Source organism: Syngnathus floridae, chromosome 12 (genome assembly GCF_059516105.1).
Source record: "Syngnathus floridae isolate MCC-2025c chromosome 12, RoL_Sflo_1.0, whole genome shotgun sequence".
Classification (NCBI taxonomy): domain Eukaryota; kingdom Metazoa; phylum Chordata; class Actinopteri; order Syngnathiformes; family Syngnathidae; genus Syngnathus; species Syngnathus floridae.
The window spans coordinates 2,117,501-2,134,109 of record NC_142424.1 but is presented as its reverse complement, the minus strand read 5'-3'; the positions used below and the strand labels follow the sequence as shown (position 1 = coordinate 2,134,109).

The window sequence follows — 16,609 nt, the reverse complement described above, 5'->3', positions numbered from 1 at the left end:
GCACTTAACGAGGGAATCACACGGACACTCCATTAGGTACACCGCCATTTTCAAGTGTACCTAATAACAGGCCACTTTATTAGGGAAATATCATGGTCAAAGGTCACAGGTGTCAAGCGCTCGTCCTCGGGGCCGCGTTCCAACATGTTTTCCAAGACTCCCTCGCTAAGTGCAGGTGCGTGAAAAGTCGTTTCATGGTGTTTGTCGTATCATTGTGTATCACTACTGCGGAGTAGTGTTGGCTCGTGAGTGAACGATGGGTTCAAAAGAACGAATGTTTTCAGTGAACGAGAGTGAACGAAAAGCTCTAAGGATCTTTGTAGCCATGACGGGAAAACTTGTTTGGACCCGTTTGAAAATCATTGATTTGATATGACTCAAGAATTGTCTCTGTGCAACGGTGTGGTGTTTCTTAGCAACTGATCAAAAATGAGTCCACGGGAGCACTGCAACGGCCGCAGAATTTTTGCAAGAACAATTTGTTTTAGGATGAACTCTCGATACAAATATTTTCATTTGATTGAAGGCAATGGCGTTAAGCACTCGACCAGAGCCTGCTCGGAAACAAAAGGAGATTTGGTCCTATTGATAGGGTATCCTCCATCCAAACATGTTCCTTGTTCAAAGTTTGAACGGGTAGTCCGAAGCAACCCTTTCCACAGTAGTCACCATGACAGGCGACCACCTGGTGGCGATAGTGTGCCGAGCGCCGTTGGACGATCAGGAGAAGAAGATTTGAATCAAACGGATGTGACGTCAGGGCTTTAGGCAAATTGAAGACAGGTGTGCTCGCTCAAGGGGAGTTATCATATGCAGGTGCCACCGAGCGCGTGGCGGCGGCGGACGGTTTCTCAGGTAAGCGAGCATGCTAGCAAATGTTTGTCGTCTCCTGCCGTTTTTCACGACGGACGCCGTGTTTGTTGCACGGTTGGCACGCTTTGTTGCCTTTTCTCACAAGCCTTTTTATTTTATTTTGTTTGTCGCAGGATTGTCGTACTCTCGTGACTCGGCAACGTCACGTCCACCGCGACGGTGGGCCTGGAGGTAAATTGTAGGCCGCAGGCCATTTAGCCCGTGAGCAAATGTTTGCCGTTTCTTACGATGCCATTTATTATTTCTTGCAGGATTTTCGCTGTCTAGGGAGTGCTTGAGGTTTCGGCACGGCACGGCACGCCACAATCCACTTTGCGTCGCGTCGTTGCGCGTTTTGGTGGTATTTTAAATGTGTTTCGTGGTTGTTTTTTTTAATGCTGGCCAGCATTTTTTTCATTCGTCTGTCTGTAGAAGGTTCGTCAATGTCGCCGCCGATAAGCGCGTGTTTGTCTGACTATAGGAAATGTTCGTTTGACTCTAGTCAACTAAACCATTTTTTATTATGTTATATTATGTCTGTGCCATTTCCGTGTCATGCAAACCCGCCCGTTCTCTTCCGTTACGCAAATGCGCTGGTTATTTTCTCCCGTTTTGGACGCCGCCAACCTGGATCATCTGTCCAATGTGAGGGGAGTTGATGAATGATGAAATTAAAATATGAATTATAATCCTGAATAATTATCATAATTTACTACAATATAATTCTTATATATTTTTTCTAATGTAAAACTCTACTTAAAATGTATAAAATTTAAATATTAACTATAATTTTGATCAATTATCATAACTTACTACAATATAATATTTTTTTTTCAAATGTAAAACTCCTAGTATGTATAATTGTTGGTAAAAAATCATGCCATTGGCACTCGACTCAATGTCTTTTTTTGTTGCAATAATTTGCTTATCTTTTGTAGCACTAAAGAAGGCCGCCCAGCCAGCATCCTTCTATGCAAAGCAAGCAGGAGGCTCTTGAAGGAGCCCTTTCAGTGATGTTGAGGACACTGAGGAAGAGTAGTCCTAAATCAGGTGAAAACCTGTTTTTGTCAAGTTTCAGCTTCCCAACACACAATGGTTATCGGTTTTAGCTTCGCAGCACACAATTAATGGCTGTCTGTGTTTTTGTAGGCAGCAAGAGGAGCCAAATGGGATAAGTATAATTCCATATGAAAAGGCGCAATGGCCTATCCAAAGGAGCAATGGCCTATCCAAAGGAGCAATGGCCTATCCAAAGGAGCAATGGCCTATCCAAAGGAGCAATGGCCTATCCAAAGGAGCAATGGCCTATCCAAAGGAGCAATGGCCATACGCAAAGGAGCAATGGCCATACGCAAAGGAGCAATGGCCATACGCAAAGGAGCAATGGCCATACGCAAAGGAGCAATGGCCATACGCAAAGGAGCAATGGCCATACGCAAAGGAGCAATGGCCATACGCAAAGGAGCAATGGCCATACGCAAAGGAGCAATGGCCATACGCAAAGGAGCAATGGCCATACGCAAAGGAGCAATGGCCATACGCAAAGGAGCAATGGCCATACGCAAAGGAGCAATGGCCATACGCAAAGGAGCAATGGCCATATCAAGTCAAGAATCAAGCAGCGCGCTGCAAAAGTCGACGTGTGCGGATCATGTGCCCAGGAGGGGGCAGTGTGGTTGCCTTTGGTTGTGGGTGCACGACGGAAAAGTTGCAGGTGTGGCCAGTGTTTGGGGCTCTGATGGTTGGTCTTGCTTTAGGGGTGTGCTGTGGTTGTGGCTGGTCTGGATCCAGCGTTGTCTTGTGCTTGGTTGCCATTGACGGCTCACTTGGGGGAGGATGTGGTTCCATGGATGGACACAAAACTGAACTTTGACGTGGAGCCGAATGTCCAATTTTGCCATATGACTTGTACCATTTTGTATCTTTTTCTAACCTGCCACTGTCGTAGTTGCTGCGTTCTTTGTTCTTTCCCCTCGGTGTAGGATGACGTTGGAGCGAGCCGATCCCGAATGTCCAATTTTGCCATATGACTTGTACCATTTTGTATCTTTTTCTAACCTACCACTGTTGCACTTCATCTAACCCTAACCTACCACTGTGGTACTTACGTTCTTTGTTCTCCCCTAGGTGTTGGAGCGAGACAGTTACATTGTGTATTTTTCTAACCTAGCGCTGTCGTGCTTGATTGAAGCCTAACGTACCACTATGCGTCCTTTGTTCTCAAGTAGTAGGGGGCGGTGTTGGGGCGAGCCGGTCCACGATAAAGACTTAATGATGCGAGCAGCGCCCAACTCATAGCATGTTCTGCCTTTTGCAGGCCGGACGCAAAGGGGGGGGGCTGCATGGCCCAATTCGACCCGGCGACTGTCACCAAGAGTACCTAACCGCTGTGATCAAGTAAGCAAGTGACCTACAGCTTGGGGTGCTCTTTGAGTTTCTAACATTTGTTTCTCTTTGTGCAGATGGCGACCGGGACGCGACACGATCTGCTCAGAGGTGGACGGACCGCTGTGGCATCGCTCTGAAGTAGCAGAGTTCTGAGGGAGACCCGCTTCCCTGGAGGCGTCGACCTGCGCAGCTTCAGCATGTGAAATGAATTTTTTTTCTTTTTAATTCACACCAGCGGTGTCCAAATGTCTGTTTGAGGGCTGCATACTCAAATTGAGAATTCTTTGACACAAATTCATTCAATCAATCACAAAATGTTGCCATTTATATTTTGTGCTACAAAGCAGTGTTGCGTTCATTCGTGTGTGGTGTTGATCAAGTTGGCCCGAGGCTACCATTTGGACACCAATGGTGACCTGTGTGTAGGGCTGCACCTGGATTGGAAAACTGTCATATGGTGGTATAGGTCGTTGACATGCACTTTAGGAAAACAAAGATTTTTTTCTATTCATGTGGCAAATGAAACATGTTTTCTGGCCTCCTAACTATTTGTAATGAGTTTAGAAGATAAGTCATTGATGCAAGCTAAAGTTAACTGATCTAAGTGATGTCATTGCGATCAAATAGTTCCTCTCCATCCTAGAATTTTGCACGACTTTGCTCAATGCAGTGGTCTGGCCCAATACTGCCATATCATTGGTTTTTCAAAATGTTGTGCAGCCCTCATTGAGTGCCAAACGAGCAAGCGACCGCGCAGCGACGGCAAGCGCAAGCGACCGCGCAGCGACGGCAAGCGCAAGCGACCGCGCAGCGACGGCAAGCGCAAGCGACCGCGCAGCGACGGCAAGCGCAAGCGACCGCGCAGCGACCGCGCAGCGACGGCAAGCGCAAGCGACGACCGCGCAGCGACGGCAAGCGCAAGCGACGGCAAGCGCAAGCGACGGCAAGCGCAAGCGACGGCAAGCGCAAGCGACGGCAAGCGCAAGCGACGGCGCAGCGAGACTTTTGTGCTTGTCTTGCAAGGTGGAAGAGACGATGTATGAAACGAAGAGCCGGTCGACGGAGGCCACCAGACCCGCGATTGGTGAGCGGGGTGCAAAGGAAGGAATCACCCAAAGAAAGCAGTGTTGAAGAGGAGCCTGATGCACGACTAGCCAAGGCTGGCCAGAGGCGGTGACATGGCAATCCAATCTGCAAGCGTAGTGTACACACTGTTGGTTTTAATTTGATTTCCTTATTTTTCTGCCTTTCGCCTGGCAGCGGATGGGGCGAGCGCCAGCCTGCACCGAGAGGGACTGGGCTACACCCACAAGACCAGGGAGGGGGCAGGTAATGAGTACGTTGACAGAAGTGAACCGCATGCAACTGAGTGCAGTTTGTCTTTTTGCACTTGTGCGAGGCGGAAGACGAGTCCAACACCAGCCGGAGCAGACCCGCACCTTGGCCCGTGACGAGCGGCCCACACGAGACTGATGGGTGCAGATGCAGCCAGCGTTTCGGGGGAGTATGACTTTGTTTTTTCTTTTGTGCTTTCCCTACCCCTGTCTGTTTGAATAGGGTAACTAGTAGCACGCACGGGCATCTGGGTTGCTGTGACCCTCTAGATACGAATTGGCAAAGTAGACACCCCCTGCCTCCCTCCCTCCCTTCCTCCCCCCTCCCTCTCTCTCTCTCTCTCTCGCTCTCTTTCTCCAACGTGCCCGGCAGTACCTGCATGGCCTGGTGCACTCAGGGTGGAACGTGGCTATACCTTGCCCTTTGTGGAATACCAGGGTATAATGTCTGCCAGACTGGGTCCCAGTGTCGTCGACGGTGTCGAGGACAAGGAGATTCTCCGTGACGGTCTCCGTGACGTCACGTTTTCCTCTTTTTTTTTTCCTCTCGGGGCCAAGCCAGCTCTACTGGCCGGTTGCGCTTAAGTGCGCACCAAAGCCTCTTTTCATCTCCTCTTGCTCTCTCCCTCCCTCCCTTCCTTTTTTTAAAGGGGTTAAAAATTTCATAACCCGGATCGCTCCAATGCGGGAGGGCCGTATGAGACATGCGCCAGCCCGTGCGTGCCGCTAGTTACCTGATTCAAACTTACCTTAGTCAAGGTTGGGGGGGGGGGTGCTAGTGGAATTTTTCCCCTTGCCAAAACCAACACAATATGTCTGCCTTTCAGGATTGCTGGGGCACTGGATCGGCCGAGTGCCTGCACAGAGAGGGACTGGGCGGGACCAGAGGGTAATAATAAAAAACTTTATTTGTAGAGCACCTTTCATACAGCAAATGCAGCTCAAAGCACTTTACAACAAAGAAATTATAAGCATTGAATTCTTCATATAGGAACAGACATAAAAAGAAAACAAAAACATTCATGTGTGCATACGCTATTAATAAAGGGAGCTTAAAATAGGAGCAAGCTTTAATAGACAGGTAATGAGTACGTCCACAGAAGTGAACCGCATGCAACAGAGTGCCGTTTTTCTTTTTGCAGTGGCACGAGGCGGAGGATGAGTCCAAACGTCGAATACCGGCCGGGGGGAGCCAACCTTCGCCCGTGATGAGCGGCCGACACGAGACGGACGGGTGCGGATGCAGCGAGGGCAAAGCGCCCAGCCAGCATTTAAGGAGAGTATGACTGCGTTTTTTCTTTTGTCCTTTCTTTCCTTCCCTCCCTCCACTTTTTCACTGGGTGTGCACACTGGCTATCTGCATGATGCCTCTTTCTTTCTCTCTCAGCGCCGCGTCATTTTGCAATATTGTTGTTTTACTGTTGTTTTTTTAATCATGAAATGAACTGTTTGTACTGTAATTGTGTGTGTACCACTGAACTGCAATTAAACTTTGAACTGAATTCAAGTGGTCCATTTTAAACATTGGCATTGGCAGTAAATCGTGCATACAAACTGGAATCATTTGAGACATTCTCAATGACAAGACAATTGTAAAGTTAGGCTGAAACAAAATTGACTTAAATATGCAGTGTCAGGCTTTTTATTTATTTTTTTAACTACACAAAGAAAAGCTGCATGCATTCTAAATTGTTGACAAAAGCCAAGTAGCCAGACACCCATAGATGCAAATGACAAGTGTACCAACGGTCTCTGTTGCGATCAGTAAGTCATCTTTGGCAACCCTGCTTTAAAATGGCCACCGAACTCAAAATCTTGCAGAATGTTGGTACATTTTTCTGTAAGAGTAAAAGCTGTTATTTGAATCTAGTCAGAGCCATTTTTTGGTTTGTTTTGAATAGTCATGTGGACATTCTTGTGAATAAAATCAACAGTGGTGTGTTTGCTTCCTGTTGGTGGTCTTGTAAATAAAGTCAACTTTGGTGTCAATCATTCGTGATGTGCATCAATCGATGGTGCATGTTGCTGTCCAGTCCAGGTTGCTGCTATAGTCAAATGAATTTATAAACAGTGTGTAACTTCCAGGACCTTAGCTTTCAATTCAAAGCAGAGTTTCATAACTACACGGCCAGCCTCGGCACATGTACTGGGTGGTACCACCCAGTTCAGAGTGAAGTAAAGGCCAGAGTGTTCTTATTCATACCGGCATCCTTATGAAATTGACCATATCAGAAAGGCTAGATGAATTCCAAGTGCTGCCACCGAGTAGCAGCATATTTGCCTCAACCTGTCTGATGCTGGGTCAATGCGATGCACCTTTCGTTGTTTTGCCCAAAACAATCTAAGAAATATAGTACTGCCGTTATCTCGCCAGTGTGCATGTGTGTTAAAAGTACAAAAACTCATTTGCATGATAGACGTCTAAACCACATGCTAGATATTTGCCTCAACCTGTCTGATGCTCTATTTAACTGTATGCGATCATTAACAATTTTAATCATTTAAATTTTTAAGTACATTACAAATGATAGGCGCCCCAATTAGACAGCTGGGTCAATGTGACCCGTCTTTTGCGGTTTGTTCTGCCCAAAGCAACCTAACAAATACACATAAGTACTGCCGCTATCTCGCCAATGTGCGTGTCTCTAAAATGTACAAAGCAAGCAAATTCATTTGCATAATAAACTTCCAAACCACATGCTAAAAAAATATTCATGTGATGCAGAAAGTCTTCTGTAGCTTGCTAAGATTTGCCAATTTGAGCAATGCCGTATCCGAACCCGAGGCTGGGGGTTGCCCGTCCATGTGCCTAATCGCGTGGGCATTGATACATCAGCAATGTCAAGTCAAGTTTATTTGTATAGCCCTAAATCACAAACAGTCTCAAAGGGCTTCACATAGACAAAAATTGACAATTATTCTCAAAGCATCCCCTGATCTTAAGCTCCCAATGCTTCTTTCTAGGTCTCGTGTCCTCAGCACTGCAAACCTTTGTGCCGGTACACCATATGAAGTAAATGACGGAATATGTTTTTTTTTTACACCTCTAATGTGTATCAAGCATACCAGATGGTGTTTTAGAACAGCCTAGAATATTAAGTTACAAAAAGTTTAAAAAAACTTGCTAAAGTGTAAAAAAGTTATTGATTATATATTTGCTCCAAGGAGGGAGTATTGACAAGTGTTACCTACATAGTCTGCGCATTGTTGTGTGCTTCGCAGCGCGGTGTAGACAGCAGGGGGCACGGGGAGCAGGGGGCGCAGGCAGCAGGGGTGGGGATTCGAACCCTGGATCTCAGGTGTTCGAGCGCAGCGACGGAGCCACTCGCCAAGCGTGGCGAACTCGGCAGCGACCCCGCTTTCACTTTGACTCATTCTTATTCGTTCAGTATTGCGCTCCGCGCGCGCTGGGTAAGTACAAAAGAGAACTGGCGGCCGCCGGCTGTCGTGTCACGCTGGCCGACCGGTTCGTGACACGGCCTCATGCCCCGTACAACCCTGGTTCCATCCCAGTGGTGGGAACATGGTTCGGGACCCGACCTTACCCACGAGCTGTACTTTGTCGATTTTCACTCACTTCTGCATAAAGTTTGTGACTTTTTTTTTTTTTTTTTTTTTTTGAAGACAGGTTTCAGTCTTGCCTGTCGGAGAGGTGGGCGTGGTCAAGCCAATTTCAGTTGCGCTGTGATTGGTCAGACTGAATTTGGGCAGAGGTAGGAGGCGGGCAGTTTTCAGTCTTGAGGTGAGCGACAGGTGCAACCGCCCGCGTGTGAAGTGGCCTGTCACGTGGTACGCTAGTGTGCAAAGCACCATTGGACGAGCAGGCGAGGAAGATTTGAATTGACGGATGTGACGTCATGTCTTCGGGTGAATTGGGGAAGTTGTCAAATACCGGTGCAATCACCCGCGCAGCGGGCGGTTTCTCAGGTAAGCTAACATGCTAAGAAATGTTTGTCGTTCATTGGCGTTTCTCACGACGGACGCCTTGTTTGTTTGTTGCAGGATTCAAGGCGAGTTATCAAATGCAGGCGCCGCCGACCGTATGGCGGTTTCTCGGGTAAGCTATCAAATGTTTGTCGTTCATTGCCGTTTCTCACGACGGACGCCTTGTTTGTTTGATGCAAACAAATATCTTGAAAATCTTTTCACACTCGTCCCGGCCACCGCGACTGTCGTTTTGCCGCTACAGTATTTCAAATCTCTTTGGCGTTGTGTTTCGTCAAATTAACAATGTTGCATTACATATAGTGTGCTATTTCCGTGTTATGCAAACTGACGAATTTGTTACGTCATGTTCAAATCTATTCCAAGATGGCGCCCGCCCGCCCGCCTTCCGTTATGCAACAAACATTTGCGAGCGTGATTTTCTCCCGTTTAGTCGACTGCTCGATTCATGCCAACATTTTTGAGTGAGTTGATGGATGATAAAATTAAATTATTATAATTCGGATACTTTTGTAATTATTATAACTCATTACAATATACTGATAATTGTATACATATTTTAAATATAAAACTGGAGTTGGTATGTGTAATTGTTGCAAAAATATCATGCCATTGCCACTCTACTCAATGTCTATAATTGTAACTCCCAGATGCAGAGCATATAGTATGGTATGATATTGTATGGTATTGTATTGTATGTATTGTATTGTATGCATTGTGTGTATGGTAGCGTATGGCAGGGTATTGTATGTGTTCTATGTCTATCCATCCATCCATCCGCCCGTCCGTCCGTCCGTCCATCCATCCATCCATCCATCCACCCATCCATCCATCCACCCACCCACCCACCCATCCACCCACCCACCCATCCATCCATCCACCCATCCATCCATCCACCCAACCCGTCCGTCCGTCCGTCCGTCCACCCACCCATCCATCCACCCAACCCGTCCGTCCGTCCGTCCATCCATCCATCCATCCATCCACCCACCCTTCCAAACACCCACCCATCCACCCACCCATCCAAACCCCATCCACCCACCCATCCAAACCCCATCCACCCACCCATCCATCCATCCACCCAGCCACCCACCCACCCATCCATCCACCCAGCCATCCACCGCTTATCCGAAGGTCGGATTGCGGCGGCAGAAGCTTTAGGAGGGACTCCCAGACTTTCCTCTCTCCAGCCACTTCATCCAGCTCAACCCAGGAAATCCCAAGATTTGTATGTATTGTTTGTTTTATTGTGTTTTTTGGTTTTTTGTTTTGTTTATTTATTTATTTATTTTTTGTTTTGTTTTTTGTTTTGTATGTATTGTATTGTATTGTATGTACTGTATTGTATGTATTGTATTGTATGTATTGTATTGTATGTACTGTATTGTATGTATTGTATTATATGTATTGTATTGTATGTATTGTTTTTTTTTGTTTTTTTGTTTTTTTTGTTTTGTATGTATTGTATTGTATGTATTGTATGGTTTTTTTTGTTTTGTTTTGTTTTTTGTTTTTTTTGTATGTATTGTATTGTATTGTATGTATTGTATTGTATGTATTGTATGGGTTTTTTTGTTTTGTTTTTTGTTTTTTTTGTATTGTATGTATTGTATGTATTGTATGTATGTATTGTTTTGCATTGTTTGTTTTGTTTTGTTTGTTGTTTTTTGTTTTGTATGTATTGTATGTATTGTATTTATTGTATTGTATTGTATGTATCGTATCGTATTGTATGTATTGTATGTATTGTATTGTATGTATTGTATGTATTGTGTTGTATGTATTGTGTTGTATGTATTTTTTTTGTTCTGTTTTTTTGTTGTTTTTTGTTTTGTTTTTTGTTTTGTATGTACTGTATGTATTGTATGTATTGTATTTATTGTATTGTATTGTATGTATCGTATTGTATGTATCGTATGTATTGTATTGTATGTATTGTATGTATTGTATTGTATGTATTGTATTGTATTGTATGTATTGTATTGTATGTATTGTGTTGTATGTATTGTGTTGTATGTATTGTGTTGTATGTATTTTTTTTGTTCTGTTTTTTTGTTGTTTTTTGTTTTTTGTTTTTTTTGTTTTGTATGTACTGTATGTATTGTATTGTGTGTATTGTATTGTATGTATTGTTTTTTTTTGTTTGTTTGTTTTCTTTTTGTTTTTTGTGTTTTTGTATTGTATGTATTGTATGTATTGTATGTATTGTATATATTGTATGTATTGTATGTATCGTATTGTATGTATTGTATGTATTGTATGTATTGTATTGTATGTATTGTATTGTATGTATTGTATGTATTGTATTGTATGTATTGTATTGTATGTATTATATTGTATTGTATGTATGTATTGTATTGTATGTATTGTATTGTATTGTATGTATTGTATGTACTGTATTGTATGTACTGTAGTGTATGTATTGTAGTGTATGTATTGTATTGTAGTGTATGTATTGTATTGTATTGTATGTATTGTATTGTATTGTATGTATTGTATTGTATTGTATGTATTGTATTGTATGTATTGTATGTATTGTATTGTATTGTATGTATTGTATTGTATGTATTATTTTTTTTGTTTTGTGTTTGTTTGTTTTTTGTTTTCTTTTTTTTTTTTAGTTTTTTTGTATTGTATGTATGTATTGTATTGTATGTATTGTATTGTATGTATGTATTGTATGTATTGTATTGTATTGTATGTATTGTATTGTATTGTATTGTATTGTATTGTGTGTATTGTATGTATTATTGTATTTGTTTTGTTTTCTTTTTTTTGTTTTTTTGTATTGTATGTATTGTATTGTATGTATTGTATTGTATGTATTGTATTGTATGTATTGTAGTGTATGTATTGTATTGTATGTATTGTATTGTATTGTATTGTATGTATTGTATTGTGTGTATTGTATGTATTATTGTATTTGTTTTGTTTTCTTTTTTTTGTTTTTTTGTATTGTATGTATTGTATTGTATGTATTGTATTGTATGTATTGTATTGTATGTATTGTAGTGTATGTATTGTATTGTATGTATTGTATTGTATTGTATTGTATGTATTGTATTGTATGTATTGTATTGTATGTATTGTATTGTATGTATTGTATTGTATGTATTGTATTGTATTGTATGCATTGTATTGTATGTATTGTATTGTATTGTATGTATTGTATTGTATGTATTGTATTGTATGTATTGTATGTATTATTTTTTTTGTTTTGTTTTCTTTTTTTTGTTTTTTTGTATTGTATGTATTGTATGTATTGTATTGTATGTATTGTATGTATTGTAGTGTATGTATTGTAGTGTATGTATTGTAGTGTATGTATTGTAGTGTATGTATTGTAGTGTATGTATTGTAGTGTATGTATTGTAGTGTATGTATTGTAGTGTATGTATTGTAGTGTATTGTATTGTATGTATTGTATGTATTGTATTGTATTGTATGTATTTTTTTTTTTTTTCTTTTAGTTTTTTTGTATTGTATGTATTGTATGTATTGTATTGTATGTATGTATTGTATTGTATTGTGTGTATTGTATGTATTATTTTTTTGGTTTTCTTTTTTTTGTTTTTTGTTTTTTTGTATTGTATGTATTGTATTGTATGTATTGTAGTGTATGTATTGTAGTGTATGTATTGTATTGTATGTATTGTATTGTATGTATTGTATTGTATGTATTGTATTGTATGTATTGTATTGTATGTATTGTATGTATTGTATTGTATGTATTATTTTTTTGTTTTGTTTTTGTTTGTTTTTTTGTTTGTTTTTTTTTGTTTTCTTTTCTTTTTTTTTTTCTTTTAGTTTTTTTGTATTGTATGTATTGTATTGTATGTATTGTATGTATTGCATTGTATGTATTGTATTGTATGTATTGTATTGTATGTATTGTATGTATTGTATTGTATTGTATGTATTGTATGTATTGTATTGTATGTATTGTATTGTATGTATTGTATTGTATGTATTATTTTTTTATTTTATTTTTTTTTGTTTTTGTTTTTTTGTATTGTATGTATTGTATTGTATTGTATTGTATTGTATGTATTGTATTGTATTGTATGTATTGTATTGTATGTATTGTATTGTATGTATTATTTTTTTTATTTTATTTTTTTTTTGTTTTTTGTTTTTTTGTATTGTATGTATTGTATTGTATGTATTGTATGTATTGTATTGTATGTATTGTATTGTATGTATTGTTTTTTGTTTTGTATGTATTGTATTGTATGTATTGTTTTTTGTTTTGTATGTATTGTATGTATTGTATTGTATGTATGTATTGTATTGTATGTATTGTATTGTATTGTATGTATTGTATTGTGTGTATTGTATTGTGTGTATTGTATGTATTATTTTTTTTGTTTTCTTTTTTTTTGTTTTTTGTTTTTTTGTATTGTATGTATTGTATTGTATGTATTGTATGTATTGTAGTGTATGTATTGTATTGTATGTATTGTATTGTATGTATTGTATTGTATGTATTGTATTGTATTGTATGTATTGTATGTATTGTATTGTATGTATTGTATTGTATGTATTATTTTTTTTGTTTTGTTTTTGTTTGTTTTTTTTGTTTGGTTTTTTTTGTTTTGTTTTCTTTTTTTTTTCTTTTAGTTTTTTTGTATTGTATGTATTGCATTGTATGTATTGTATTGTATGTATTGTATTGTATGTATGTATTGTATTGTATTGTATGTATTGTATTGTATTGTATGTATTGTATTGTATGTATTGTATTGTATTGTGTGTATTGTATTGTGTGTATTGTATGTATTATTTTTTTTGTTTTCTTTTTTTTGTTTTTTTGTATTGTATGTATTGTATGTATTGTAGTGTATGTATTGTAGTGTATGTATTGTATGTATTGTATTGTATTGTATGTATTGTATTGTATGTATTGTATTGTATTGTATGTGTTATTTTTTTTATTTTTTTTTATTTTTTATTTTTGTTTTTTGTTTTTTTGTATTGTATGTATTGTATTGTATGTATTGTATGTATTGTATGTATTGTTTTTTGTTTTGTATGTATTGTATGTATTGTAGTGTATGTATTGTAGTGTATGTATTGTAGTGTATGTATTGTAGTGTATGTATTGTATTGTATGTATTGTATTGTATTGTATGTATTATTTTTGTATGTATTGTATGTATTGTATTGTATTGTATTGTATGTATTATTTTTGTATGTATTGTATGTATGTATTGTATTGTATTGTATGTATTGTATTGTATGTATTGTATTGTATGTATTGTATTGTATGTATTGTATGTATTGTATTGTATGTATTGTATTGTATGTATTATTTTTTTTGTTTTGTTTTTTTAGTTTTTTGTTTTTTTTTGTTTTGTTTTCTCTTTTTTTTGTTTTGTTTTTTGTATTGTATGTATTGTATGTATGTATTGTATTGTATGTATTGTATTGTATTGTATGTATTGTATTGTATGTATTGTATTGTATTGTATGTATTGTTTTTTGTTTTTTTGTTTTTTTTTTGTTTTGTTTTTTGTTTTGTATGTATTGTGTGTATTGTATTGTATGCATTGTTTTGTTTTTTGTTTTGTTTTGTTTTTTTGTATTGTATGTATTGTATGTATGTATTGTTTGTATTGTATGTATGTATTGTATCGTATTGTATTGTATTGTATTGTATTGTATTGTATGGTTTGTATTGTTTGTATTGTGTTTGTATTGTATTGTTTGTATGTATTCTATGTATTGTATTGTTTGTATTGTATGTATTGTATTGTATGTATTGTTTTTATGTATTGTTTTTATGTAGTGATTGTATTGTATGTATTGTTTGTATTGTATTGTATGTATTGTATTGTTTGTTTTGTTTTTTGTGTTTTGTTTTGTTTTTTGTTCACCCATCCACCCATCCATCCAGCCACCCAACCACCCAGCCATCCACTGCTTATCTGGAGGTCGGATTGCGGCGGCGGCAGCAGCTTTAGGAGAGACTCCCAGACTTCCCTCTCTCCAGCCACTTCATCCAGCTCAACCCAGGAAATCCCAAGATTTGTATGTATTGTTTGTTTTGTTGTGTTTTTTGTTTTGTTGTGTTTTTTGTTTTGTTTTTTGTTTTGTATGTAATGTATGTATTGTATTGTATGTATTGTATGTATTGTATTGTATGTATTGTATTGTATTTATGTATTGTATTTATGTATTGTATGTATTGTATGTATTGTATGTATTGTATTGTATGTATGTATTGTATGTATTGTATTGTATGTATTGTATTGTTTTGTTTGTTTTGTTTGTTGTTTTTTGTTTTGTTTTTTGTTTTGTATGTATTGTATGTATGTATTGTATGTATTGTATTGTATTGTATGTATTGTATGCATTGTATTGTATGCATTGTATTGTATGTATTATTATTTTTTTGTTTTTTGTTTTGTTTTTTGTTTTGTATGTACTGTATGTATTGTATTGTGTGTATTGTATTGTATGTATTGTTTGTATTGTTTGTATTGTATGTATTGTATTGTATGTATTGTATTGTATATATTGTATTGTATGTATTGTATGTATTGTATTGTATTGTATTGTATTGTTTGTATGTATTGTTTGTATTGTTTGTATGTATTGTATGTATTGTATTGTATGTATGTATTGTTTGTCTTGTATTGTATGTATTGTTTGTATGTATTGTTTGTATGTATTGTTTGTATTGATTGGATTGTATTGTATGTATTGTTTGTATTGTATTGTATGTATTGTATTGTATGTATTGTATTGTTTGTTTTGTTTTTTGTTTTTTGTTTTGTATGTATTGTATTGTATGTATTGTATTGTATGTATTTTTTGTTGTTGTTTTTGGTTTTTTTTGTTTTGTATGTATTGTATTGTATGTATTGTTTTGTTTTTTGTTTTTTTCTTTTGTTTTTTCTTTTTTGTTTTGTATGTATTGTATGTATTGTATTGTATGTATTGTTTGTTTTGTATTGTTTGTTTTTCTTTTTTTTATGTTTTGTTTTTTGTTTTGTATGTAGTGTATTGTATGTATTGTATTGTATGTATTGTATTGTTTGTTTTGTTTTTTGTTTTGTATGTATTGTATGTATTGTTTGTATTGTTTGTTTTTTTGTTTTGTTTTTTGTTTTGTTTTTGTTTTGTTTTTTCTTTTTTTTTTGTTTTGTATGTATTGTATGTATTGTATTGTATGTATTGTATTGTATTGTATGTGTTGTATGTATTGTATGTATTGTATTGTATGTATTGTATTGTATTGTATGTATTGTATTGTATTGTATGTATTGTATGTATTGTATTGTATGTTTTGTATTGTTATTTTTTCTTTTTTTTTTATGTTTTGTTTTGCGTCATTTTGCATTATTGTTGTTTTACTGTTGTTTTTTTAATCATGAAATGAACTGTTTGTACTGTAATTGTGTGTGTGTACCACTGAACTGCAATTAAACTGTGAACTGAATTCAAGTGGTCCATTTTAAACATTGGCATTGGCAGTCTATCGTGCATACAAACTGGAATCATTTGAGACATTCTCAATGACAAGACAATTGTAAAGTTAGGCTGAAACAAAATTGACTTGTTAAATATGCAGTGTCAGGCTTTTTTTTTTTTTAACTACACGAAGAAAAGCTGGACGCATTCTAAATTGTTGACAAAAGCCAAGTAGCCAGACACCCATAGATGCAAACGACAAGCGTACAAACGGTGTCTGTTGCGATCAATAAGTTATCTTTGGCAACCCTGCTTTAAAATGGCCACCGAACTCAGAATCTTGCAGAATGTTGGTACATTTTTCTGTAAGAGTAAAAGCTGTTACTTGAATCTAGTCAGAGCCATTTTTTGGTTTGTTGGGAATAGTCCTGTGGGCATTCTTGTGAATAAAATCAACAGTGGTGTGTTTGCTTCCTGTTGGTGGTCTTGTAAATAAAGTCAACTTTGGTGTCAGTCGTCATTCGCGATGAGCCTCAATTGAAGCTGCATCTCTTGAATGTGAAACTTCTTGCATGTTTTGTTGCAGGGCCTGGCGTCCCCATTGGCTGTCTGACTACAAAGAAGGCTGTTTCTGTACAGTCCAGCTTGTTGCTGAGATCAATTGAATGTATAAA

The 16,609-nt window shown here is 37.5% G+C and overlaps 1 protein-coding gene and 1 long non-coding RNA gene across 8 annotated transcripts in view; both read left to right on the top strand.

The window, feature by feature from the left end:
- Window positions 1-608: 608 nt before the first annotated feature.
- LOC148389452 (uncharacterized) lies at window positions 609-6,081 on the top strand. Of its 5 annotated transcripts, none has more exons than XR_015861875.1 (8): window positions 609-855; window positions 987-1,044; window positions 1,125-1,902; window positions 2,002-3,249; window positions 3,315-4,569; window positions 4,640-4,744; window positions 5,402-5,463; window positions 5,717-6,081. It is a non-coding gene; the product is annotated as an uncharacterized LOC148389452 (long non-coding RNA). The 5 variants fall into 5 exon arrangements; XR_015861874.1 differs by having other exon boundaries at window positions 610-855; window positions 3,315-4,413; window positions 4,501-4,569; window positions 4,640-5,463; XR_015861872.1 differs by having other exon boundaries at window positions 611-855; window positions 1,125-1,497; window positions 1,791-1,902; window positions 4,640-5,463.
- A 2,124-nt stretch (window positions 6,082-8,205) lies between these two features.
- The window catches only part of LOC148389451 (uncharacterized), an 8,941-nt gene continuing 537 nt past the window's right edge, over window positions 8,206-16,609 (top strand). The window contains exons 1-6 of one of the 3 annotated variants that reach the window (XM_088392037.1): window positions 8,206-8,287; window positions 8,373-8,501; window positions 8,577-8,631; window positions 9,710-9,747; window positions 14,416-14,549; window positions 16,522-16,609. The exon at window positions 16,522-16,609 is cut by the window's right edge and continues 537 nt beyond it. In XM_088392037.1, the coding sequence (XP_088248163.1) occupies window positions 8,432-8,501; window positions 8,577-8,631; window positions 9,710-9,747; window positions 14,416-14,549; window positions 16,522-16,548 (324 nt within the window). In that variant the 5' untranslated portion in view covers window positions 8,206-8,287; window positions 8,373-8,431 and the 3' untranslated portion in view covers window positions 16,549-16,609. The other 2 variants (XR_015861705.1, XR_015861704.1) reach the window with 2 other exon arrangements.